The following is a 26,483-nucleotide window of genomic DNA, read 5'->3' as shown; positions in this document are numbered from 1 at the left end:
AATTTCATTTGGAACCATTCTTCAACAAAATTGAATCTTGTAACACAATTTAAATCTTTATTAAGTCCATGACAAAATTTTTGAGATTAGAGAGTGAGTTATAGGTCTACAGATTTCGCGGGTTCTACTCCATATTTTGAAGCAGTTAAAATGATTGAAAATGCACTTGTGGATTGAAAGCTGAAGAAGAATTTCAGTGAAATTGGAGCAGAGATTTTGGATAGACTTGTGATTGATATCACATCTGGCAATTCTTTGAAATCCAACCAGACCGACACACGGCTCTTGCTCTCTCTCACTGCCCCGCCCCCTCTCCATTTGTGTAAGGGTCCTCCTCGACATGAGTTTGGACAATGTGAGGAGGTGTCGAAGGACTCCCCTCTTGTCACTCTCCTGTTTGACCGCAACAGGATTTATTTCTGTTTTAAAAGTGAATGTGCTTGCCAATTTAGTGAGTCTTTAACTATTTACATACTATGATAATTGAATCAATCGGATTGGTTTTTTTGAGTTTAACGAAAAAAGAGGTTAGCTTTATTGTACTAAAACCGATCTAAGTAAAATAATAAACTACGCTCCAACTTTCTCACACACACTCGCTCGAAGTTCACACAGACACGCACACACATTACAGAGTGGGGAAGGATAGATTGGTCAGATTCGAGTCTGGAGCAATAAAAAGGAGTATACAGTCTGTGGAGTATGGTAACTTGGTTGTCATCCGGTGGCACTAGGTGGTCCCGAGGCTTCTGGCTTTTAGATGTGGACAGCAGATTCGATGGTCCTCCTGGAAACAGTGATGCAAATGAGTTCTCTCAGGGGGTCTCTGTCGCAGTGATAGACTTAGGTGTTTACAGCCAGCCAGCAGGTTTTGAAACTTGCAAGGTGGACTGGAGAGAAAGAGGGACCCCCACTTGGGCCACCTCTGGTCAGTGTCCAGTTGCTTTTCAGGTCTGCAGAGAAAGAAAACAGCTTAAAACACATATGGTGGGCCTGGCACATGATGGCTCGGTGTGTATTTCCTCTTGCAATTTAATTAGTTCATGTCTAGGAATTCCCTTCTCCAAATCAGGGCCCCATTGTTCAAGTGATTGCCTTTGAGTGGTTTGTCTCCACCAGTTTAATGTCCCCAGTGGATACCTTTAATGTTTTGTTAATGGGGACTGGACAAATGATTCATTCAAAATTCCCCAGTCATTGTTTTGTGGGGGCTGGCCAGACAGTTCAACTCCAACCCACTACATTGGAATGTAGGGTGTTTTTTCAATTTTAATTCAGGTTTCCAGCTGATGGAATTTTAAAAGGCATAGCATGTGTTCATGAGAGTATTGTCAACCCAGTTTCCAATGAGAATGACACTACAGCAGAAAACCGCCCACTGGGGCGGCGCAGTGGTTAGCACTGCAGCCTCACAGCTCCAGCGACCCGGGTTCAGTTCTGGGTACTGCCTGTGCGGAGTTTGCAAGTTCTCCCTGTGACCGCGTGGATTTCCACCGGGTGCTCCGGTTTCCTCCCACTGCCAAAGACTTGCAGGTTGATGGGTAAATTGGCCATTGTAAATTGCCCCTAGTGTAGGTAGGTGGTAGGAGAATGGTGGGGATGTAGTAGGGAATATGGTATTACTGTAGGATTAGTATAAATGGGTGGTTGTTGGTCAGCACAGACTCGGTGGGCCGAAAGGCCTGTTTCAGTGCTGTATCGCTAAATAAATAAATTTGCTGATTAATACACTCCAAATTGAGAATCCCACTCCCAGAGACGTAAAGACGAACAGGGTCGGATAAAGTCAAACAGGTACATTGTATAGGATACATTCTGATGACCGTTCTGATGAAAGGTCACTGACCCGAAACGTTAACTCTGCTTCTGTCTCCACAGATGCTGCCAGACCTGCTGAGTATTTCCAGCATTTTTTGTTTTTATTTCAGATTTCCAGCATCTGCAGTATTTTGCTTCTATTACATTGTATAGGATGCTGCTTTGAGGTCAGAACTGAGACACACTGTTGATGCAAAATGAAGGGTGCTTTATCGTATGGCAACAGTGGCTCAGTGGTAATGCTGTCATCTTTGAATCAGAGTTTCCGGGTTCAAGTCCCACTCCACAGACTTGAACACTACTTTTGGATGAGGCACTAAATTGATGCCCTGTCTGCCATCTCGGGTGAATGTAAAATATTCCATTGAACTATACTGAAGAAGAGTAGAATGGCTACAACACAGAAGGAGGCCATTCAGCCCCTTGTGTCCATGTTAGCTCTCTGCAAGAGCAACTCAGCTAGTCCATTTCCCTGTATCCCTGCAAATTTTTTCTCATAAAGTTATCCAATTCCCTTTTGAAAGCCATGGTTGAATTTGCCTCCACCACACTCTCAGGCCCTGCATTCCAGATCCTAACCACTTGCTGCGCGGAACCGTTTTTCCTCATGTCGCCTTTGCTTCTTTTGCCATTCATCTTAAATTGGTGTCCACTATTTCTGGATCTTTCTACAAATGGGAACAGTTTCTCCCTTATTGTCTGTGCAGATTCCTTATGATTTTGGACACCTCTATCAAATCTCCTCTCAACCTTCTTGGCGATGATCTTTGCATCCTCACTGTCCACTGGAGTAGTACCAGATGATTGGAGGGTGGCAAATGTTATTCCCTTGTTCAAGAAAGGGAATAGGGATAACCCTGGGAATTATAGACCAGTCAGTCTTACGTCGGTGGTGGGCAAATTATTGGAGAGGATTCTGAGAGACAAGATTTATGATTATTTGGAAAAGCATAGTTTGATTAGAGACAGTCAGCATGGCTTTGTGAGGGGCAGGTCATGCCTCACAAGCCTTATTAAATTCTTTGAAGATGTGACAAAACACATTGATGAAGGAAGAGCAGTGGATGTGGTGTATATGGATTTTAGCAAGGCGTTTGATAAGGTTCCCCATGGTAGGCTCATTCAGAAAGTAAGAAGGCATGGGATACAGGAAAATTTGGCTGTCTGGATACAGAATTGGCTGGCCCATAGAAGACAGAGGGTGGTAGTAGATGGAAAGTATTCAGCCTGGAGCTCGGTGACCAGTGGTGTTCCGCAGGGATCTGTTCTGGGACCTCTGCTCTTTGTGATTTTTATAAATGACTTGGATGAGGAAGTGGAAGGCTGGGTTAGCAAGTTTGCCGATGACACAAAGGTTGCTGGAGTTGTGGATAGTGTGGAAGGCTGTTGTAGGTTGCAACGGGACATTGACAGGATGCAGAGCTGGGCTGAGAAGTGGCAGATGGAGTTCAACCTGGAAAAGTGTGAAGTGATTCATTTTGGAAGGTCGAATTTGAATGCAGAATACAGGCTTAAAGACAGGATTCTTGGTAGTGTGGAGGAACAGAGGGATCTTGGGGTCCATGTCCATAGATCGCTCAAAGTTGCCACCCAAGTTGATAGGGTTGTTAAGAAGGCATATGGTGTGTTGGCTTTCATTAACAGGGGGATTGAGTTTGAGCCGCGAGGTTATGCTGCAGCTCTATAAAGCCCTGGTTCGACCATATGGAATATTGTGTTCAGTTCTGGTCGCCTCATTATAGGAAAGGATGTGGAAGCTTTAGAGAGGGTGCAGAGGAGATTTACCAGGATGCTGCCTGGACTGGAGGGCATGTCTTACGAAGAAAGGTTAGGGTGCTAGGGCTTTTCTCATTGGAACGAAGAAGGATGAGAGGTGACTTGATAGAGGGGTACAAGATGATGAGAGGCATAGATAGAGTGGATAGTCAGAGACTTTTTCCCAAGGCAGAAAGGGCTATCACCAGGGGGCATAATTTTAAGGTGATTGGAGGAAAGTTTCGGGGAGATGTCAGAGGTAGGTTCTTTACACAGAGATTGGTAGGTGCGTGGAATGCACTGCCAGCGGTGGTAGTAGAAGCAGATACATTAGGGACATTTAAGCGACTCTTGGATAGGTACATGGATGATAGTAGAATGAAGGGTATGTAGGTAGTTTGATCTTAGAATAGGTTAAAGGTTCAGCACAACATCGTGGGCCGAAGGGCCTGTACTGTGCTGTACTGTTCTATGTTCTCATCTTTAAGGAAAACAGCCCCACTTTCTCCAATCTATCTTTGTAACTGAAGTCCCTCCTCACTGGAACCATTCTCATAAATCTTTTCTGTGAACCCTCTTGAATGATCCTTCCTGAAGCGTGGTGCCCAGAATCGGACACAAATCTCCAGTTGAGGCCGTACCAGTGTTTTATAAAGGTTCACCTTGCTTTTGTGCTCTTATGCCCCTATTAACCACTTTTTCAACCTATTTTGCAACCTTCAACCATTTGTGCAAATATACCCCCAGGTCTCTCTGCTCCTGCACCCCTTTAGAATTGTATCCCTTAATTTATATTGCCTCTTCGTATTCTTCCTCCCCAAATGTATCCCTTCACACTTCTCTGCATTAAATTTCATCTGCCCATTCCACTAGCCTGTCCATGTCCTCTTGAAGTCTATCAGTATCTTCCTCACAATACTTCTAAATTTAGTGTCATCTGCAAATGTTGAAATTGTACCCTGCACACCCAAGTTTACGTCAATAATATGGATCAAGAAACCCAGTGGTCCTAGTACTGATCCTGGGAGAACCCCACTGTATACCTTCCTCCAGTCTGAGAAACAACTGTTCACCTCTACTTGTTTCCTGTCACTCAGCCAACATCGTACCCATGCTGCCACTGTCTCTTTTATTCCAGTAAACTAGTGGAGTTCTCCTGGTGTCCTGACCAATTTTTAACCCTCGGCCAATTCCTAAAGTCAGATTATATGGTCATCATCGCACTGCTGTTTGTGAGACCTTGCTGTGTGCTAATTGGCTGCTGTGTTTCTGACATTACAACAGTGATTATATTTCAAAAGTACTTCATTGGCTATAAAGTGCTTTAGGACATGCTGTGATTGTGAAATCGCTATGTAAATATAAGTCTTGCTTTATTAATTCTCTCGTACCTGTTAACATTGGTTGCGTGAAATGGGAGAGAAAAAAAGAGTTCCATGCATCACCACTAAAATTCTTCACTTTTATAAACAAAAAGTTTACCCCACCTCAAAAAAAAACCTAGAATTCAGATATCTTCCTGAACTGGTTTGGAAACTCTGATTACATAGGAGAAAGGTGAGTGTTTCTAAGCACGTTTGCTATCCTGCACTTCCTCACTGTTTAAAGTCAGGTACCCCGAGTAATAGGTAGGGCCCTACCAAATTGATGGTCAAATTTAACAGTCACAGCATTTTGAGAACCGTGAATTTCATGTATTTAATTCGTAAATTTCACGGTGCTGCAACAAACCATGCAAATCATTTATTTAAAACAAAAATAAAGACAAGGGAGGTTTCTGGTTTCAGATGGCATTTAATGTACACTCAAAAACTATTGTAAATAGCTGACGATAAACAGGTTACATTCTTTACTCACTGAACTCAGTGGTTGATTGTGAGCATGGAGCAATCTGCAACTGTCTCTTTCTTCATTCCCTGTCTCTGCATTGTGAATACCTGTCCATGTTTAGACACCGCTCTCTCCCCATCTACAGAGTTTGTTGGAATTGTCAGCTAGCACAGTGCTAGCCGTGTAAGGTGGGGAATTCTGCATTACACAGCGTTCCAAAACTGCAGCACAGGCAAAGTGCAATTTGCTTCTTTTGCAATGTTTTTATAAGCAGGAATTTCCAGCCTTCAGTTCTTGTCAAAGCCAGTAATCGCATCAAACGAGTTTAAAACCACCATCAACAGGTGCACTTAAGCAGGGACAAAGATACACACAGCTTTCAGGAACACCGCAGAAGGTTGTTGAAACCTCTGAGCCACTTTTTCTTCACTGCTTGACTCTTCCCCATAGCAGTGATATTGTTTGAGCTTCTTTGCCATGCAAGAAAACACCTGTTGAGCACACACATTCAGCGACATCAGAGTGTTGTTCATTTGACCGTTCTTCAGCTCGGAACAGTGCATCCATTACTTTATTCCAAGCTTTGTGGATTGTGACGTGTCAAGAGTCAAACCAAGTGATTAAATCCATCAGTTGTGTAACATTCTTGGCAACAAACTGAACCTCCTTATGAAGTTGAGCATCGTTTAGAAGGGTTACGATGTCTGTTAAAACCTGTTTTAGGTGTCAGTGTGAGCTCTTCTGAGACGAACTCTTAAGTAGTATTTCAGGTGAGGTGCATAATGATGTACTGCCCAAAACCAAGAATTCCAAAGTGTAATTAGTGATTCTGGAGGAAGGGCAATGTTTTGTTCCCCAATTTCAGCCATTTTACCAATGTGTTGTCTATATCGAAACTTGCGGCTAGGGCAGTGTTTGAAGATCTTTTTAATGTAGCTGACCAGTTTGTTGACTTTACCAAACTCGCTTTTCCACAACTCACTGACAAAGAGAAATTAGGAACATAGGAGCAGGAGTAGGTCATTCATGTTAAATAAATGCCAGAAAGCTTGTTATGGAATGATAATGCTGGAGCCTATATTTACTCAGTTTAACATTTATTCTGCAGAATAAAAGGATTACAAACATGTAGCTCCTCACCCAAACCCACCACCAGTCTCAGTGACTGGCTGCTTATAAGTACTCAACTAAGACCCCAATTAACACCCTTCACCTGCATATAATCAAACTATTGACACACAATTAACAGATTAACAATTCAGCCCTTTGAGCCTGCTCCACCATTCTAGATGATGGCTGATTGTCCTCATTAATGCCATATTCCCACACTATCCCCTATTCCTTGATGTCATTAGCAACTAGAAATCTATCGATCTCTGTCTTGAACTTACTCAGTGACTGAGCTTCCACCACCCTCTGGGACAGAGAATGCCAAAAATTAACCACCCTCTGAGTGAAGAATTTCCTCCTCATCTCAGTTCTATAAGGTTTGCCCTTTATTCTGAGATTGTGTACCCTGGTTCTAGACCCCACAGCCAGGGCGGCGCAGTGGTTAGCACTGCAGCCTCACAGCTCCAGCAACCCGGGTTTGATTCTGGATACTGCCTGTGCGGAGTTTACAAGTTCTCCCTGTGACCACGTGGGTTTTCGCCGGGTGCTCCGGTTTCCTCCCACAGCCAAAGACTTGCAGGTCGATAGGTAAATTGGCCATTATAAATTGCCCCTAGTATAGGTAGGCGGTAGGGGAATTGAGGGAAGGTGGGGATGTGAGAGGGTAATTGGATTAATGTAGGATTAGTATAAATGGGTGGTTGATGGTCGGCACAGACTCTGTGGACCGAAGGGCCTGTTTCAGTGCTGTATCTCTAATTAAAATAAAATAAGTGGAAACATCCTTTCTGCATCTACCCTGTCTTTCCCTTTGAGAGTTTTGTTAGTTTCTATGAGATCGCCTCTCATTCTTCTAAACTCCAGAGAATACAGGCCCAGTCTCCTCAATCTCTCCTCATAGAACAATCCCAACATCCCAGGAATCAGTCTAGTGAACCTCTGCTGCACTTCCTCTATGGCAAGTATATCCTTCCTCAGGTAAGGGGACTAGAACTGCACACAATATTCCAGGTGCAGCCTCACCAATGCTCCATACAATTGAAGCAAGACTTCTTTGCTCCTGTACTCAAATCCTCTTGCGATAAGAGTGGCGCAGTGGTTAGCACCGCAGCCTCACAATTCCAGCGACCCGGGTTCAATTCTGGGTACTGCCTGTGCGGAGTTTGCAAGTTCTCCCTGTGACTGCGTGGGTTTCTGCCGGGTGCTCCGGTTTCCTCCCACAGCCAAAGACCTACAGGTTGACAGGTAAATTGGCCATTGTAAATTGCCCCTAGTGTAGGTAGGTGGTAGGAGAATGGTGGGTATGTGGTAGGGAATATGGGATTAATATAGGATTAGTATAAATGGGTGGTTGTTGGTCGGCACAGACTCTGGGCCGAAGGGCCTGTTTCAGTGCTGTATCTCTAAATAAAAATAAAAAAATAAAGGCTAACATAACCGTTTGCCTTCCTAATTGCTTGCTGCACCTGCATGCTAGCTTTTAGTGACATATGAACAAGGACACCTATGTCCCTTTGGACATCAACACTTTCCAATCTCTCACTATTTAAGAAATACTCTGCACCACTATTCCTCCTACCAAAGAACAAAGAACAGTACAGCACAGGAACAGGCCATTCGGCCCTCCAAGCCTGCGCCGATCTTGGTGCCTGCCTAAACTAACACCTTCTGCACTTCCGGGGCCCATATCCCTCTATTCCCTTCCTATTCATGTATTTGTCAAGATGGCTCTTAAACGTCGCTATCGTATCTGCTTCCACCACCTCCCCTGGCAGCAGGTTCCAGGCACTCACCACCCTCTGTGTAAATAAACTTGCCTCGCACATCCCCTCTAAACTTTGCCCCTCGCACATAAACCTATGTCCCCTAGTAACTGACTCTTCCACCCTGGGAAAAAGCTTCTGACTATCCACTCTGTCCATGCCGCTCATAACTTTGTAAACCTCTATCATGTCGCCCCTCCACCTCTGTCGTTCCAGTGAAAACAATCCGAGTCTTTCCAACCTCTCCTCATAGCTAATGCCCTCCAGACCAGGCAACATCCTGGTAAACCTCCTCTGTACCCTCTCCAAAGCCTCCACGTCCTTCTGGTAGTGTGGCGACCAGAATTGCACGCAATATTCTAAGTGTGGCCTAACTAAGGTTCTGTACAGCTGCAACATGACATACCAATTTTTATACTCTATGCCCCGACCGATGAAGGCAAGCATGCCGTATGCCTTCTTAACTACCTTATCCACCTGCGTTGTCACTTTCAGTGACCTGTGGACCTGTACGCCCAGATCTCTCTGCCTGTCAATACTCCTAAGGGTTCTGCCATTTACTGTATACCTCCCACCTGCATTAGACCTTCCAAAATGCATTACCTCACATTTGTCCGGATTAAACTCCATCTGCCATTTCTCCGCCCAAGTCTCCAACCGATCTATATCCTGCTGTATCCTCTGACAATCCTCATCATTATCCGCAACTCCACCAAGCTTTGTGTCGTCCGCAAACCTACTAATCAGACCAGCTACATTTTCCTCCAAATCATTTATATATACTCCAAACAGCAAAGGTCCCAGCACTGATCCCTGCGGAACACCACTAGTCACTTTCCTCCATTCAGAAAAACACCCATCCACTGATACCCTCTGTCTTCTATGACCGAGCCAGTTCTGTATCCATCTTGCCAGCTCACCTCTGATCCCGTGTGACTTCATCTTTTGTACCAGTCTGCCAAAGTGGATAACCTCACGCTTATCCACGTTATATTCCATCTGCCAAGTTCTTGCCCACTTACTCAGCCTGTCCAAATCCCTTTGAAGCCTCTTCACATCCTTCTCACAACTCACATTCCCACCAAGTTTTGTGTCATCCACAAATTTGGAAATATTACAATTGCTCCCCACATCCAAATCATTGATATAGATTGTGAACAGTTGAGGCCAAGCACTGATCCTTGCAGTGCCCCACTGGTCACAGCCTGCCTACCTGAGAATGACCCCTCTATTCCTACTCTCTGTTTTCTGCCTGTTACCCAATCTTAAATCCATGCTAGTCTACTATCCCCAATCCAATGCGCTTTAATTTTGCTTATGAACCTGTTATGTGGGACTTTATCAAATACACCACATTCACTAGTTGCCCCTAATCCACCCTGCTAGTAATATCCTCAAAAAAAACTCCAAGATTGTCAAACATGGTTTCCCCATCATAAATCCAGGTTGACTCTGCCCAATCAGACCATTACTTTCTAAGTGGCGACCGCCCCCCCCCCCCCCCACCCCGCTGCTCGGTGACGGACACTTAATTAAAATATTAAAATCAATGGTAATTAATGAATAATTACTTAACTCGCCGTGACGGCTGTCCCACGCCGATATTCCAGCCAGTTGCTGGAACTCCCACACCTTCGAATGTCCTTTTGGAGATCCGAGGTGGAACACTAGTGGTGAGGTGGGAGGACTGAAGTTTTCAGGGCGGTGGGGGGGAACTGCAAAACTAAGGCAATTGGTTGAGGGGATGGTGGGAAGGGGTTGAAGGTTAAAGTAAATAAAGTTTAGGGGTGGGGGAAGGTCAGGATCGAGAGTTTACTTTTTTGGGGGGCAAGAGTACAAAAAATAAACTGATTAGGCATTGGGAGGGTGCGAGAGAAATGAAACAGAAGGGCTTGAAACCCTTTACAAATGGCGCCGGCATCTGCGCTGTTGCCGGGGATGGAGTGACCACCCCTCTCCATGTCACTCGGGGCAGACCGACTGTGGTGGCTCCGCAGACCACAACTCGCGCGCGCGCCACGCCATTTTTGAGATTGGCAGCGAGCTGGAAGAATTCAGCCCACTATCTCTGTAGCCATCTCTTTCAACACTCTCAGGTGAAGATCATCGGGATCCGGGGATTTGTCAACTTTCAGTCCCATTAGTTTCTCCAATACTACTTCTTTAGTAATCCTAATTTCTTTCAGCTCCTCATTCTCACTCGACCCTTGGATCTCAGTTATTTCAGGGAGACTTCTTGTATCTTCCTCCGTGAAGACAGACACAAAGTAATTATTTAGCTTCTCTGCCATTTCTCTATTTCCCATTATAAATTCTCCTGTCTCTGCCTGTAATGGATCCACATTTGTCTTTGCTAATTTTTTCCTTTTTACATACCTATAGAAGCTTTTACAATCCGTGTTTATATTTTTTTCAAGTTTACATTCATATTCTATTCTCATCACTTTCTTGGTCCTCCTTTGCTAGATTCTAAAATTCTCCTAAACCTCCAGTTTACAACATTTTTGGCAACTTTATAAGCCTCCCCCCTTTGATCTAATGCTATCTTTAACTTCCGTTAGGAGCAGGAGTAGGCCATTCAGCCCATCGAGCCTGCTCCACTATTCAATACAATCATGGCTGATCATCCACTTAAATGCCTTTTTCCCACACTATCCCCATGTCCCTTTATGTCATTGGTATTTAGAAATCTGTCAATCTCTACTTTAAACATACTCAATAACTGAGCTTCCACAGCCCTCTGGGGTAGAAAATTCCAAAGATTCACAACCCTCTGATTAAGGAAATTTCTCCTCATCTCTGTCCTAAGTGGCTTCCCCCTTATTTTGAAGTTGTGTTCCCTGGTTCTGGACTCCCCAACCAGGGGAAACATCTTCGCTGCATCTACCCTGTCTATCCCTTTAAGTATTTTATAGGTTTCAATGCGATCACCTTTCATTCTTCGAAACTCTAGAGAATACAGGCCCACATCTGTTCCTCCTACCAAAATGGATAACCTCACATTTTCCACATTATATTCTTTCTACTACGTTCTTGCCCACTCACTGAGTCTGTCCAAACCCCCTTTAAGCCGCTTTGCATCTTCCTCACAACACACATTCCCACCTAGTTTTGTGTCATCTGCGAAGTTGGAAATATTACATTTTGTCCCCACATCCAAATCAGTGATATATATTGTGAACAGCTGGGACCCAAGTACTGATCCCTACGGTACCCTACTAGTCACAGCCTGCCAGCGTGAGAATGACCTGTTTATTCCTACTCTGTTTTTTGCCTGTAAACCAATCCTTAATCCATGCCAGCTCTGGGTTTTGGAACTTGAGCAGCAGCTGCGACACTGCAGTGCATCTGTGAGGATGAGAGCTACGTGGATAGCACGTTTATAGATGTAGCCACCCTATAGTTTCAGTGTATGCAGGCAGAGAGGGAATGGGTGACCGCCAGGCAGTTAAAATGAAACAGGCAGGCAGTGCAGGAGACTCCTGAGTGTATCTCACTCTCCAACAGGTATTCAGTTCTGAATACTGAGGAAAGTGATGGTTCATTTGGGGAGTGCAGCCAGAGCCAAGTTCATGGCACTACGGGTGGCTCAGCTGCACGGGAGGGGGGGTGGTGTTGGTTACAGGGAAGACTGGAAGAGCCATAGTGATGGGTGATTCAATAGTCGGGGCAACAGGCAGGTGTTTCTTGGAGGCAGACATGAATCCAGGATGGTGTGTTGCCTCCCTGGTGCCAGGGTCAAGAATATCACTGAACGGCTGCAGAGCATCCTGAAGGGGGAGGGTGAACAGCCAGCAGTCGTTGTCCACATCGGAAACAATGACATAGGTAGAAAGAGGGATGTGATCCTGCGGTCAGAATCTAGCGAGCTAGGTAAGAAATTAGCAAGCAGGACCTCAAAAGTGATAATCTCTGGATTACTCCCAGTGCCACGCGCAAGTGGGTACAGGAACAGAAGGATAAGACCGATGAATGCGTGACTGGAAAGTGCAGGAGGGAAGGCTTTAAATTCTTGGGACATTGGGACCAGCTCTGGGGGAGATGGGACCTTTACAGGCCGGACGGGTTGCATGTGAACAGAGCCAGGACTGAGTTCCTTGCGGGATGTTTTGCTAATGCTGTTGGGGAGGGTTTAAACTAGTTTGGCAGGGGGTTGGGGACCTGAGGATAGACTCAGTTGGGGCAAAATCAGAAATTAAAATGGAAGGCAGAAAATGAATGGATGAGTCTGGAAGACAGAGGAAACAAAGGTTAGAAAATTTTTAAAAAGTGTTTGGCCGTGCTCAAGGGTATATATTTCAATGCAAGGGGTATAGCAAATAAAGCAGATGTGCTGAGGGCACAGATAGACAAGTTACAGTATGATATCATAGCTATTACAGAAACATGGCTTAAGGAGGGACAGGAATGGCAGCTCAATGGTCCTGGTTACAGAATTTTCAGACGCGATTGGGAGGGGGATAAGAAAGGTGGGGGAATGGCAATTTTGATCAAAGAAACAATTACAGCTGTGAGGAGGGATGATATGTTGGAAGATTCATCAAATGAGGCCATATGGAATGAGCTAAGGAACAAAAAAGGGGCAATCACACTGCTGGGAGTGTACAATGGACCCCCAAACAGTCAGAGGGAGATAGAAGAGCAGATATGCAGGCAAATCCCTGAGAAGTGCAAGAACAATAGGGCAGTAATAGGGGATTTTAACTACCCCAATATTAACTGGGATGTTTTATTGTGAAAGGAATTGAGGGAGCAGAATTCTTGAGGTGCATTCAGGAAATGTTTTTGGCCAGTATGTAGCAAGTCCAACAAGAGTTTTACACATAGTTTTAGGAAATGAAGATGGGCAGGTGGAAGGAGTGGCAGTGGGAGAGCATTTTGGTGGTAGTGATCATAATTAGGGGCGGCACAGTGGCGCAGTGGTTAGCTCCAGCGACCCGGGTTCAGTTCTGGGTACTGCCTGTGCGGAGTTTGCAAGTTCTCCCTCTAACCGCGTGGGTTTCCGCCGGGTGCTCCGGTTTCCTCCCACAGCCAAAGACTTGCAGGTTGATAGGTAAATTGGTCATTGCCCCTAGTGTAGGTAGATGGTAGGAGAATGGTGGGGATGTGGTAGGGAATATGGGATTAATGTAGGATTAGCATAATGTTCTAATTCTAATTCTAAATGGATGATTGTTGGTCGGCGCAGACTCGGTGGGCCGCAGGGCCTGTTTCAGTGCTGTATCTCTAAAAGAATAAATAAATAAAATAAATAAATAATTCAGTCAGTTTTAACATAATTATGGAAAAGAACAAGGAAAGAACAGGAGTTAGAGTTCTCAGTTGGGGCAAGGCCAATTTTACTAAACTGAGGAGTGATTTAGCGAAAGTGGACTCGAAACAGCTACTTGAAGGTAAATCAGTGTCAGAACAGTGGGAGGCATTCAAAGGGGAGATTCGAGAGGTTCAGAGTCAACATGTTCCCACAAAGGAAAAGGGTGGGACGGCCAAATCTAGAGCCCCATGGATGTCAAGGAGCTTACAGGGTAAGATGAGGCAGTAAACGAAAGCTTATGTCCGACACTGAGAACTCTCTACTCCTGTCAGCTTTCTGTAGTATTGAGAGTCAGGGAGTGAAATCAAAAAGGAAATTAGGAAAGCTAAGAGAGAGCATAAAAGAATGTTGGCAAGGAAAGTCAAGGTGAAGCCAAAGATGTTTCATCAATACATTAAGAGTAAGAGGATAACTAAGGAAAGAGTAGGGCCCATAAAAGACCAAAAAGGTAACCTATGTGTAGGGGTGGAGGATGTTGATGGTGTTGTTAATGAATAGTTTGCGTCAGTCTTCACAAAAGAGGGGGGGCCTGTGCAGATATTGTAGTTAAGGAAGAGGGGTGTGAAGTATTGGATGTGATAAACCGAGGGAGAGAGGAAGTATTAATGGGATTAGCATTCTTGAAAGTTGATAAATCACCAGGGCCAAATGAAATGTACCCCCGGCTGTTTAAAGAAGCCAAGGAGAAAATAGCAGAAGGTTTGACCATCACTCACTGGATGCAGATGTGGTGCCGGAGGATTGGAGGACTGCTAACGTTGTACCTCTGTTTAAAAAGGGAGCGAGGGATAGACCGAATAATTACAGGCCAGTCAGTCTAACCTCAGTAGTGGGCAAATTATTGGAATCAATTTTGAGAGACAGGATAAATTGTTGCTCAGAAAGGCACAGATTAATCAAGGATAGTCAGCATGGATTTGTTAAGGGAAGATCTTGTCTGACCAACTTGATCGAATTTTTTGAAGAAGTAACAAGGAAGATAGATGAGGGTAGTGCAGCTGATGTGGTCTACATGGATTTTAGCAAAGCTTTTGACAAGGTGCCACATGGCAGACTGATATAAAAAACTAAAATCCCTTGGGATCCAGGTAAATGTAGCAATGTGGATACAAAATTTGCTCAGTGGCAGGAAGCAAGTGGTAATTATTGATGGGTGCTTTTGTGACTGGAGGGCTGTTTCCAGTGGCGTTCCGCAGGGCTCAGTACTGGGTCCCCTGCTTTTTGTGGTATATATTAACGATTTGGACGTAAATGCAGGGGGCATGATCAAGAAGTTTGCAGATGACACAAAGATTGGCCATGTGATGGATAGCGAGGAGGATAGCTGTAGGCTGCAGAAGATATCGATGGTCTGGTCAAATGGGCAGAAAAGTGGCAAATGGAATTCAACCTGGAGAAGTGAGGGGTGATGCATTTGGGGAGGTCAAACAAGGCAAAGGAATACACGATTAATGGGGAAAAAACTGAGAAGTGTAGAGGAAGTGAGGGATCATGGAGTGAGTGTCCACAGATCCCTGAAGGTAGCAGGACAGGTCGATAAGGTGGTTAAGAAGTCATATGGAATCCTTGCCTTTATTAGCTGAGGTATAGAATATAAGAGCAGGGAGGTTATGCTGGAACTGTATAAATCATTGGTTAGGTCACAACTTGAGTACTGTGTGCAGTTCTGGTCACCTCGTTACAAAATAGATGTAATTACACTAGAGAGGGTACAAAGGAGATTTCCAAGGATGTTGCGAGGACTTGAAAAATGCAGCTATGAGGAAAGCTTGGGTAGGCTGGGGTTGTTCTCCTTGGAGCAGAGAAGGCTGAGGGGAGATCTGATTGAAATGTGCAAATTTTGAGGGGCCTGGATAGAGTGGAGGTGAAGAGAGGTCAGTGACGAGGGGGAAGAGATTTAAAGTGATTGCTAGAAAGATTAGAGGGGAGATGAGGAAAACATTTTTCACCCAGAGAGTGGTGGGGTTCTGAAACTCACTGCTTGAAAGGGTAGTTGAGGTAGAAATCCTCAACTCATTGAAAAGGAGTCTGGATATGCAGCTCAAGTGCCATAATCTGCAGGGCTACGGACCAAATGCTGGAAGGTGGGATTAGAATGGGTAAATCGTTTTTCAGCCAGCACAGACACGATGGGCCAAGTGGCATCTTTCTGTGCTGTAAACATTCTATGATTACCTGCTATCCCATGTGCTTTACTTTTGCTAACCAGCCTTCTGTGGGGGACTTTATCAAAAGCCTTCTGAAAATCCAAGTACACTATGTCCACCAACTCCTCTTTATCAATTCTGTTAGTAACATCCTCAAAAACTCCAACAGGTTCGTCAAACATGATTTCCCATTCATAAATCCATGTTGACTATGCCCAATCAGGTCATTATTATCCAAGTGTTCATTTATCACATCTTTTAGAATGGATTCTAGCATTTTCCATACTACTGATGTAAGGCCAACAGATCTGTAGTTCCCGGTTTTCTCTCTCTCTCTCTCCCTTCTTAAATAGTGGGATGACAGCCACAGCTGACTCACTTTCCCTATTGGGTTCTTTTGCCTTAAAGGAATGTATGTTTTTTGAAAACCATGCATTAATTCTTTAAATACTAGCCATTGCCTATCTACCGTCAAACCTTTTAATGTATTTTTCCAATCCATCACAGCCAACTTGCTCCTCATACCTTCATAATTGCCCTTGTTTAGATTTAAGACCCTAGTTTCAGATTGAACTACATCTTTTTCAAACTTCATGGAAAATTCTGTCATACTCTGGTCACTTTTCGCTAAAGGTTCTTTTACCACCAGATTATTAATTAGCCCTTTTTCATTGCATAATATTAGATCCAAAATAGCCTGTTCCTTAGTTGGTTCCTCAATACATTGCCCCAGACTCATTCCAGGAATTCTTCCACAGCATTGGTGCTCATTAGATTTACCCAGTCTGTATATAGATTGAAGGCACCCATGATTACTGCATTGCCCTTGCTATATGCACTTCTAACTTCCTGATTGATACCATGCCCTACATTACCTCCACTGTTTGGCCTGTAAATTACTCCTACCAATAATTGTTGCCCTTGCTGTTTCTTAGCTCCACCCAAACAGATTCTACATCCTGTTCTTCTGATCGAAGAGCCTCTCTCACTAATGCACTTATCCCATCCCTTATTATCAGCACTACCGCACCTCCTTTGCCTTTTTGCCTCTCCTTCCTAAATGTCGAATGTCCTTTACTATTCAGTTCCTAATTTTGGTCACCCTGCAGCCGCGTCTCCGAAATGGCAATTAGATCATACCTGTTTACTTCTACTTGCGCCATCAACTGATTTATCTTGTTGCGAATGCTGCATGCATTCAGATAGAGTGTCTTTAATTCTGCCTTTTTAACACTATTCTGTATTTTGACCCTGGCTGGTTCTAGCATTTGTTTCTGCTGCTTTCCAGTTTCATTCACAGCTTTTCTACTTCCCACAACCAGCTTTGTTTTTCTTCTATCTGAATTCCCTCGCAGGTTCCCAAACCCCTAACAAGCGAATTTCAACCCTCCCCAACAGATTATAAGTGCATTACGTGTAATACGGACAGCATTAGGCATTACATCTTGGAGCACAAATTTGAAAGATTTTGCCATGTAAGTTGCATTGTCAGTAATGAAAGCAGACGCTTTTGCTGAAATTTGCATTGTATTTTGAAATGGTTTTGATTATCGCTGGGGAAACTGTGGTGTAGTTAACAGCTTCTAACAGGCAGTCTGCGAGCACTGTTGTTAACTGTCCTGACTCTACATCTTCGGCCTTACCAGACATAAAATTAAACAAAACGTGCAGCACATGGTTGTCTTGCTCATCGGTGGACTCATCACAAATAATTGCAGAAGACTCACGTGTTAATCTGAGACTTCATCTCCTCACAATGTGTAGCAAAAGTCTTCAGTAGGTAGTCCTGACGTAGTTTATTTGCACTTGACAAGCAACCACAATTTTTCACATTACATTAAATGAATGCCCACAGCTTTGAGTGATCAAGTTTTTCCAATGGTATGTTGGCACTTGCAAAAGCATTTGTAAGTCCCATTGTAACCAAATGAAGATGTTCTGAGCTCTCTGTCGACTTCTTAAAAAGAGATGAAATCATTGATTTTTTTTTGCATGTTTGTTTTCTAGCAGTGCGGTGTCGGATGCTGTCTTTCTGCTGCAAAGGCTTTCGGACTCTTAAGTCGTGCTGAACCATTGTCTGCCATGTGTGCTCGAATGAAACATTGCAGCTCGTACAAAATAGTATTCCACCATCGGCATGCAGAATTTGGCTTCTAAATTCTTTCACTCGATGTGCTGCGGTAGTTGTTGTAGCTGTTTTTGAATTGCTCATTTTGGCATTCTCACTTTTCTGCTCACACTTGAGACTGCTCTCAAAACTGCATTAGAAGACCTCCATTATTTACCAATCAGTGAGGTGAGCCTTGCATCAACCACTAAAACGCATGATGTTCGCAACATGCCCAGCAATCAGTGAGGTGAGCCTTAGGTCAATGAATAAAGCGTGTGAAGTTCACAAAATGGCTGATTTCATGGAGGACCTGAGATTTCCTGGTCCGTGATGCATTTTTCATGACCGTGAATTTGGTAGGGCCCGAGTAATAGGTCAATGTTCAATACCTGTGGTAGTGGCATGCAAGCTTTTTAACTTTTTCGTGCAGCAAACACCAAAATAAAACAGAACCTTTTCAGTTAAATTTAACGCTGACCATCAATTTGCAGTAGGTCTCATGAAAGATTAATCTGATAGATATTTTTATTGATTTTAGCTGGGACACAGCAGGGCAGGAGAAGTTCAAGTGCATTGCCTCTGCATATTATCGAGGTGCTGAAGGTAAGCTGGGATTAGCACTAAGCAAAACAAAGTGATCATTGTAGATGGTTGTTTTTAATGTTATTGTTTTAATAATTTAAATTTATGATTCCAGTCATTATAATAGCCTTTGACCTGGCTGACATACAGACCCTGGAACACACAAAGTAAGTCTTGGTTTTTAATCAATGTGTGAATGTATTGATTCTTATTTTCAGTTCTTCAATTCCTTACTTCAATGTCTGATATGTTTACTGCAGTTATTAGAATGCAGCAGGTCTGTGTTTCTTTTTATTGGTGACTAGTAGCAAGCAATATGTCAGATTAGGTGGTAAAACCCATTACCATGGCGACAGTAGACGCCACTATCTGTGACTGGTCAACACTGAATGCCAGAAGTGGATTAAGAGCCACTGACTTTAGGCTGGGGAGTCCCTGGAGGTGGGTCATTCGAACCCTCCATGGAGGAAATGCCATCAAAATGGCATATGAGCTAATCCTTGAATTACCCGATGGCGTCCACAATCTGCAGCTGTGACACAGGCACAGGACAGAAGAGGTCGATGAAAGGGTGACCACAGACCCTGCCAAAAACAACACCAGAATTCATGTCCCTGCCCTAAAACTGACAACCGTCACAGGAGCTTTGACAACAGGCGACCGACAGTGACGATAAATCAAAGGTAACCCAAGTAACCTATGTTGACTTGATGCTAATTTGATTCCCCGCCTCAGGGGATTTGTTTCGTCTGGCAGGATAGGTTCTCACCTAGTGGATTTTTGTGGGGGGGAGGGGGAGGGAGGAAGAAGAGGAAACCATTGTTGAACTCTTTTCAAATGAATTCAATAAATTCAAATTAAGAGCTGGATCTTCCACATGGAAATCTAAAGATCATTGTTTCAAACAAAGTAGAAAATTACAGTGAGCTCCTTGTAAAACACAACCAGCTAACATGCTAATCCACATTGACCCATCTTTTCGGCCAAGCTTTTGATCACCTCCTAATTCACCATGGTTTGGCACCTGCTCTTTTTTCCTTGGGACATTTTTCTACTTTAATGCAAATTGGTGTTGATATGAGTTTTCAACAAACAAAAGAAATGCCTTGTGAACCCATATAAATGTAAACTTCAATGCTTTCAGTCTCTTCCCCTTCATGCCTTAAACAGGCAAAAATTCTGTCTACTTTTTCCTAACTCTCTTATTTTCAATGTGTGTCCATGATAGAGTGAATAACTTCATTACTGCCCTTCATTATCTTCAAAATGTCATTTAGATCACCTCAAAGTCCTTCATTTTGCAATGAGAATATGCGCAAATTCCTGAACCTTTCCTTATAACTTAAATTCCTGATGCCTGCAATCATTTTGGTTACTCCCTTTGATATTTTCTCAAGGACAAAAATATTCTTTCTTGCTGCAGGCAGTGGTTAGAGGATGCACTGAAGGAAAATGAACAGGGTTTAAGTTCCATATTTCTTGTGGGCTCAAAAAAAGACTTATTGGTGAGTAATTATTTCCGTAGTAACTTGTATGAGTGACCTGATGTCTGATGAGAACCTGGCATTCTTCCCTTAATAAATCTGTTGAAAATGTGGTTATGATGCCTTGGGGGTGAAATTGTGCTTGGTAGTGCCCGTTTTCTGGGTGCTATGAGTGCTCTTAAGCTTCAGCTTTTAATTATTGTTGGAGATTTTTTAAAAATGTATCTTTTTTGTCTCTTAAACAACCTTTCTTTCCCTCTCTTTATTTTGCTTTCTGAATCTGAAATGACAATTGAATTCATTATTCTAACTGACACTTTCTGGTTCAGATTTTTCCACTGATTATCAATTATTCTTCAGTCTAATTGATTAAGGAGATACACAGTTGCTTGCCTTTATCATAAAGGTCCCAGATACTCTGTAAGGGGCACTGTGCTGTTTGGATGTTTGACTGTCAGTACCTTGCCATGCAAAAATCAAGAGGGCAGACAGTCGCTTAAACCCACCCCTGGATCCAGCATGCCAGTTTCCAGAGGTGAAACCGGCACACTCCGAGTTCAAATGGTAGAGTTGGGAGCAGGAAGAGGCAACCTGCCTGCTTTATGCAGATGGCCACTGAAGCACACAACAGCTTGTTGTCTGCTCACTGAAGGGCTAGTTTTGAATTTTGTTTCTAAGGTATGGATTCGACGCACCGTCAGAGCCACAACATTGAAGAGAAGGCAGTGACAGAGCGAGCTGGAATGGTGGGACAGAAGCAAGAGGCAGGATTGAAGAGGGAAGGCTTATGCAAAGCCCTCATTCATAGGCAACTAGTTGTGCTCAGTGAAAAGAATTATCTTTCACATCTCTTGACAGTGGCATTTTGAAGGGACCTGGGGGTTGGCGGGGAGAAACGGGTCAATCTGCCAACGGGTCTCACAGGTTCATGACGGGGATGGGCGGGGGGGGGGGGTGGTGGGTGGAATCAGGAAAACCCCATGTTCCATTGCCAACGACGGAAGGGCATTAGAGGAAATGGAATCAGGCTTCTCCGAGCTGGTTCCAACCAGCGATGACTAGCAGCATCTACTGGAGCAGAGGCAGACCCCTGGTCAATGGGGGCAAAGGGGTGAGGAAGGAGGGGCAGGAAGGCTCCAGACTCTTCACCTTACACAATCTTCACCAGCACACTCAATCACCCTGCCAATCCTCACTTCCCTTTCTCTTGCGTTTCGCCAACATGAAATGGAAACACCCGAGTCAGCCTCAGCGCCACAACTTTCCCAGTGCTTCATCACTTCACATTTCACTATTATTTACATTGGGAACACCTAATTGACCCACAGTGTCATTACCAACACGGTGGCCTGTGCTCATAGCCACTCCAATTGGTGCTCCTCCTGTGGCTGAGGATAAGGTGCAGGCAGACTGCTCACTAGTGCCTGTCCGGGCATCATATGCCTGTGGTGGTCGGCCTCAGCGTGGAGGTACAGGCTGTTGCACTGGCAGTGCTGTGGGGGCAGCCTCTGTCACAGGGTGTGACTTCGCAGACACTTCATCTGTCAGAGGGGCCATGGGGGCGGATGAAGATGACATTGCCTGTGAGGAGTGGCCCCCTCATTGCCTCCTCAGCCCTTTCATGGCACCCTTGATCACTGGAGGCCCCACCAACTGGCCGCAGGTGCCATCAACTCCATGCGTCATTGCACTATTTGTGCCACCAACCTGTCAATGTTCCTGACTGTGACATGCCTTTCGTGCATGTCAGTGTGCTGTTCCTGCATCCATTCTGAGTGCTGCCACATATGGCTCTCCATGAAGTTGACCACTCTCTTAATGGAGGAGCTCATGCGCTCAAAGCACTGAGATATTGTGGCGCACATAAGATGAATGGATTCTACCATTTTCATCCCATGACTTTGCAGTGCCTCAGGTAACTCTCAAATGTGGGCACACATTGCATGCTGAATCTCCAGGTGAGCTTTCTGTTTTGTGACTTCCTAGGTGCTGCATCTCTGTCCTGCTGAGCTGGGCTGTGCTTGTAAATCATCTCCGAGAGGGACTGGCTGCAGCCAAATCTGCCTCCCCCTGAATCATCCAGCTTTGAAGTGTGATGCGCTTCACCCTGTACCACCCTCTCTAATATCGCACAAGGACCCACCGAGGTGTGAGTATCTGCACTGGTAGAAGGTCAGCAGGAAACATGTGATGGTGCAGGCTCCATAGTGTTGTCCTCCTCTGACTCCTTGGGAACCTGTTTTCTTTGTCTGGCCTTCTCCCCCTCTGCAGCTGGCCCTGTGAGACATAAGAGAAGATGGTTATGAGAGATCGGGACAGTCAACAGATGCTCACATTGCTAAAAACAATGAAATAACAACTTAGACATTGACAGATCATTGTTACAGTGAGCCTTGCTATGTATCTCCTAAACCTGGAGATGTTGAAATGTTTTCACCCTCTCTACAGCAGATCCCCATTTCTCTTTCCCTGGCTTGATACTGTAGCCAGGTCAAGGGCCAGCTCCTCAAAGTGTGCCAGTGACATTTTCAGTGGCAGCCACTGTCCAGGTGTGCCCCCTCATTCTCGCTGGCATTCAGCTCCCTTTCGGCCTGCAAGGTGAAAAAAGATGCAGTTAGGACAATGCCTTTCCTCCTCACCACTCGCAGCTTTTCAATCATACACACTGCTGCAGTCTGCACTCCAGCCTTGTGTCCAACAGCACCAGGTTTCTGACCAATGGTTATGTGTCATCAGGGCTACTGAGCACACATCTCTCGCATGGTCAGGAAACCTCGATGCGCCCTCAGGATGCCCCTCTCTTTTCCACTCTGGTGACTGGTAATCAGGAGGTATGCCATCTGGGTCTATCTTTGGACTCACCTTTCCACACCTGAGAAAGTCATTGAAATGCTTCTGGCACTGCCACCAGTTCCTCCTTACCACTCCTGTGCTGTTGATCTCATGAGCCACCTCCAACCATGGCCTCTTGGTGAGCCTTGCAGACTTTGTGTTGCTACTGGCAGGGAGTAGGATGTTTCTTCTCTCAGTCACCACCTCCAGCAGCACCTCCAGTGAGGCATTGGAAAACTGGTGTGCTGCCCTGGCATGGAGGGCCTCGTTTCTCCATGCCCTTTGCTTTTCACCTTGCTCCATCTCTTGGGTGAATGGTAATCTCAGCAATAGCTGCTGCCTGCCCTTTAAATCGGGCCTGCCACTGTCTACGTCCCACCTCTTTCCCGTGTCAGCCGCAGCCGCCACTAATTGGGCAGTGCATGTGACTCCAGGCCAATTACCTCCTTTGCGTTTCATAATCGCAATGCGTATGCGTTGCCAACACAATGCAGAGTCAGAACCTGGAAGTGACCACGACATCAGGGTCCTGACCCTGGAATGTAAATCCCGCCCAACTGGTCTTTCATGGGCTTATGCATGCCATATAATTTGTATGAAAAACATCTCTTTTTAATGTACAGAATGTTTGTTTTTAGGTCAATTTTTTTATTGCTAGTGTATTTAACGCAGCACTAAACATAATGAGCTATTTTTGGGCTTTTGAGACCCATAGCTGGTTAATCTGAATTCCTGTAGTGCAGGTAAAATTTATCATTATGGCGTAATCCAGTGCTATTTCACAATTAATTAACTCCCTCTTAAATATCATCAGTATAACTTCAACAACAAAAGAACTTTTGCAATGTTGAATTTCAAAGCAAAATTCACAGAAATCATGCTGCACTGGGCTGCCAATAAGAATTCCTGAATGATGGACAAATAGAGGAAAACTGTTAAATGAATAATAATTTTGCTAAATAATTGTATTCACTCAATCATTCAGTTCTTCTATCCATTTTAACATTTGTATCAAGTTGTTTTCAGTTCCCACTTCAAACTCCATTCCCTAGCTACCGACTCCATCCCTCTCCCTGGCAACTGTCTGAGACTAAACCAGTCTGTTCACAATCTGGTTATCATATTTGACCCCAAGATGAACTTCCAACTTCATATTCGCGCATCACTAAGACCACCTATTTCCACTCCTGTAACATCGCCTGACTCCATCCCGTCTCAACTCATCTGCTGCTGACACCCTCATTCATGCCTTAGTTACATTTAGACTTGACTATTCTGACACACTCCTGGCTGGCCTACCACATTCTACCCTCCGTAAACTTGAGGTCATCCAAAACTCTGCTGTCCCTGTCCTAACTCTCATCAAGTTTTGTTCACCTATCACCCCTGTGCTCACTGACCTACATTGGCTCCCAGACAAGCAATGCCTTGCTTTTAAAATTCTCATCATTGTTTTCAAATCCTCCGTGGCCTCATCCCTCCCTATCACCATGACCTCCTCCTCCCCCACAACCCTCCAAGATATCTGCACTTATCTAATTGTGGCATCTTGAGCATCCCCAATTTTAATCGCCCCATCATTTGGGGCGGCGCAGTGGTGAGCACCGCAGCCTCACAACTCAAGCGACCCGGGTTCAATTCTGGGTACTGCCTGTGTGGAGTTTGCAAGTTCTCCCTGTGTCTACGTGGGTTTCCTCTGGGTGCTCTGGTTTCCTCCCACAGCCGAAAGACTTGCAGGTTGATAGGTAAATTGGCCATTATAAATTGCCCCTAGTATAGGTAGATGGTAGGGGAATATAGGGACAGGTGAGGATGTGGTAGGAATATGGGATTCGTGTAGGATTGGTATAAATGGGTGGTTAATGGTCGGCACAGACTCGGTGGGCCGAAGGGCCTGTTTCAGTGCTGTATCTCTAAATCTAAATCTATTGGTGGCCATGCCTTCAGGTGCCTAGGCCCTAGGATTTGCAGCTGTCTTCACAAAAGAGGGGCTGATGCTGAGTTCCTAGTAAAGGAAGAAGCGTGTGAAATATTGGATGGGATAAACATTGTAAGAGAGGAAGTATTGAAGGATTTGATGTCTTTGAAAGTAGATAAAATGCCAGGCCTGGATGAAATATATCCCAGGTTGTTAAAATAAGCAAGGGAGGAAATTACAGAGGCTGTGACCATCATATTTCAATCCTCCTGACTGCAGGAGTGGTGTCAGAGGATTGGAGGACTGCCAACATTATACCATTGGTTAAAAAGGGTGGAAGGGATAATCTGAGTAATTATAGACCAGTTAGCTTAACTTCGGTTGTGGGCAAATTGTTGGAATCAATTCTAAGGGACAGTATAAACCTTCATTCAGAAAGGCATAGATTAATCCAGGAAAGTCAGCATGGATTTGTTAAGGGAATGTCATGTCTGACCAACTTGATTGAGTTTTTTGAGGAGGTGACAAGTAGTGTTAATGAGGGCAGTGCAGTGGATGTGGTCTGGATGGATTTTAGCAAGGCATTTGACAAGGTCCCACATGGCAGGATGGTCAAAAAAGTAAAAGCCCTTTAGGATCCAAGGAAAAGTGGCAAATTGGATCAAAAATTGATTTAGTGGGCAGGAAGCAAAGGGTAATGATTGACGAGTGTTCTTGCAACTGGAAGGCTGTTACAGTGGGGTTCAGCAGGACTCAGTACTCGGTTCCTTGTTCTTTGAAGTTTATATTAATGATTTAGACTCAAGTGTACGGGGCATGATAAAGTAGTTTGCAGATAATACTAAAATTGGCTGTGTGGTTGACAATGAGGGGGAAAGCTTTAAACTGCAGGAAGATATAGATGATCTGGTCATTTCAGCAGAAAACTAGAAAAGGGAATTCAATCCAGAGAAGTGTGAGTTAATGCATTTGGGGAAGTGCAACCCCAAGGCAAGGGAATACATAATAAATGGGAGGATATTGAGTTGTGTGGAGGAACAGAGGGACCTTGGAATGTATGTCCACAGATCCTTAAAGGTAGCAGGGCAGAACAATATGGTGGTTAAGAGGCATATGGCATGCTTTTCTTTATTAGCTGAGACAAAGAATATAAGAGCTGGGAGGTTATGCTAGAACTGTATAAAACACTGGTTAGGCCACAGCTTGAGTACTGCGTACATCTCTGGTCACTGCATTACAGGAAAGATGTGATTACACTGGAGAGGGTACAGAGGAGATTTATGAAGATGTTGCCAGGACTGGAAAACTTTAGTTATGAGGAAAGATGGATAAGCTGGGGTTGCTTTCCTTGGAACAGAGGAGACTGAGGATTGACTTAATTGAAGTGTATAAAATTACAAGAGACCTAGATACAGTAAATAAGGGCAACCAGCTGAGGGGTCAAAAACCAGGGGGCGTAGATTTAAGGAAATTGGTAGAAGGATTAGAGAGGAGATGAGGAAACATTTTTTCACCCAGAGGGTGGTTGGGACCTGGAACTCACTGCCTGAAAGGGTGGTAGGGGCAGAAACTCTCTCCACATTTAAAAAGTACTTGGTCATGGTTCTTCAAGTAGACATCCTACAGGGCTACGGACCGAGTGCAGAAAAACGGGATTAGGCTGGTTAGCTCTTCATCCGACTGGCACAGATTTGATGGGCCACATGGCCTCCTTCTGTGTCGTAAATTTTCGATGTTTCTACGACTGCCACTGTTTCTTGCCCCAGCGTTTCCTCTGATGAAATTTGAATTGCTCCTTTGGGAGTTCACTGTGTTAAGAA

General features: G+C 44.4%; 1 protein-coding gene across 4 annotated transcripts in view; it reads left to right on the top strand.

The window, feature by feature from the left end:
* Nucleotides 1-26,483, top strand: part of rab36 (RAB36, member RAS oncogene family) — a 133,539-nt gene that overhangs the window by 89,404 nt on the left and 17,652 nt on the right. For all 4 annotated transcript variants that reach the window (XM_068055364.1, XM_068055361.1, XM_068055362.1 and 1 more), the window contains exons 6-8: nucleotides 18,386-18,450; nucleotides 18,545-18,596; nucleotides 19,853-19,934. In XM_068055364.1, coding sequence (XP_067911465.1) covers nucleotides 18,386-18,450; nucleotides 18,545-18,596; nucleotides 19,853-19,934 — 199 coding nt within the window. The remainder of the gene's footprint in view (nucleotides 1-18,385; nucleotides 18,451-18,544; nucleotides 18,597-19,852; nucleotides 19,935-26,483) is intronic.

This window comes from Heterodontus francisci, chromosome 23 (genome assembly GCF_036365525.1).
Source record: "Heterodontus francisci isolate sHetFra1 chromosome 23, sHetFra1.hap1, whole genome shotgun sequence".
NCBI lineage: Eukaryota > Metazoa > Chordata > Chondrichthyes > Heterodontiformes > Heterodontidae > Heterodontus > Heterodontus francisci.
The sequence above is the reverse complement of the archived record's forward strand: the minus strand, read 5'-3'. Positions and strand labels throughout refer to the sequence as shown.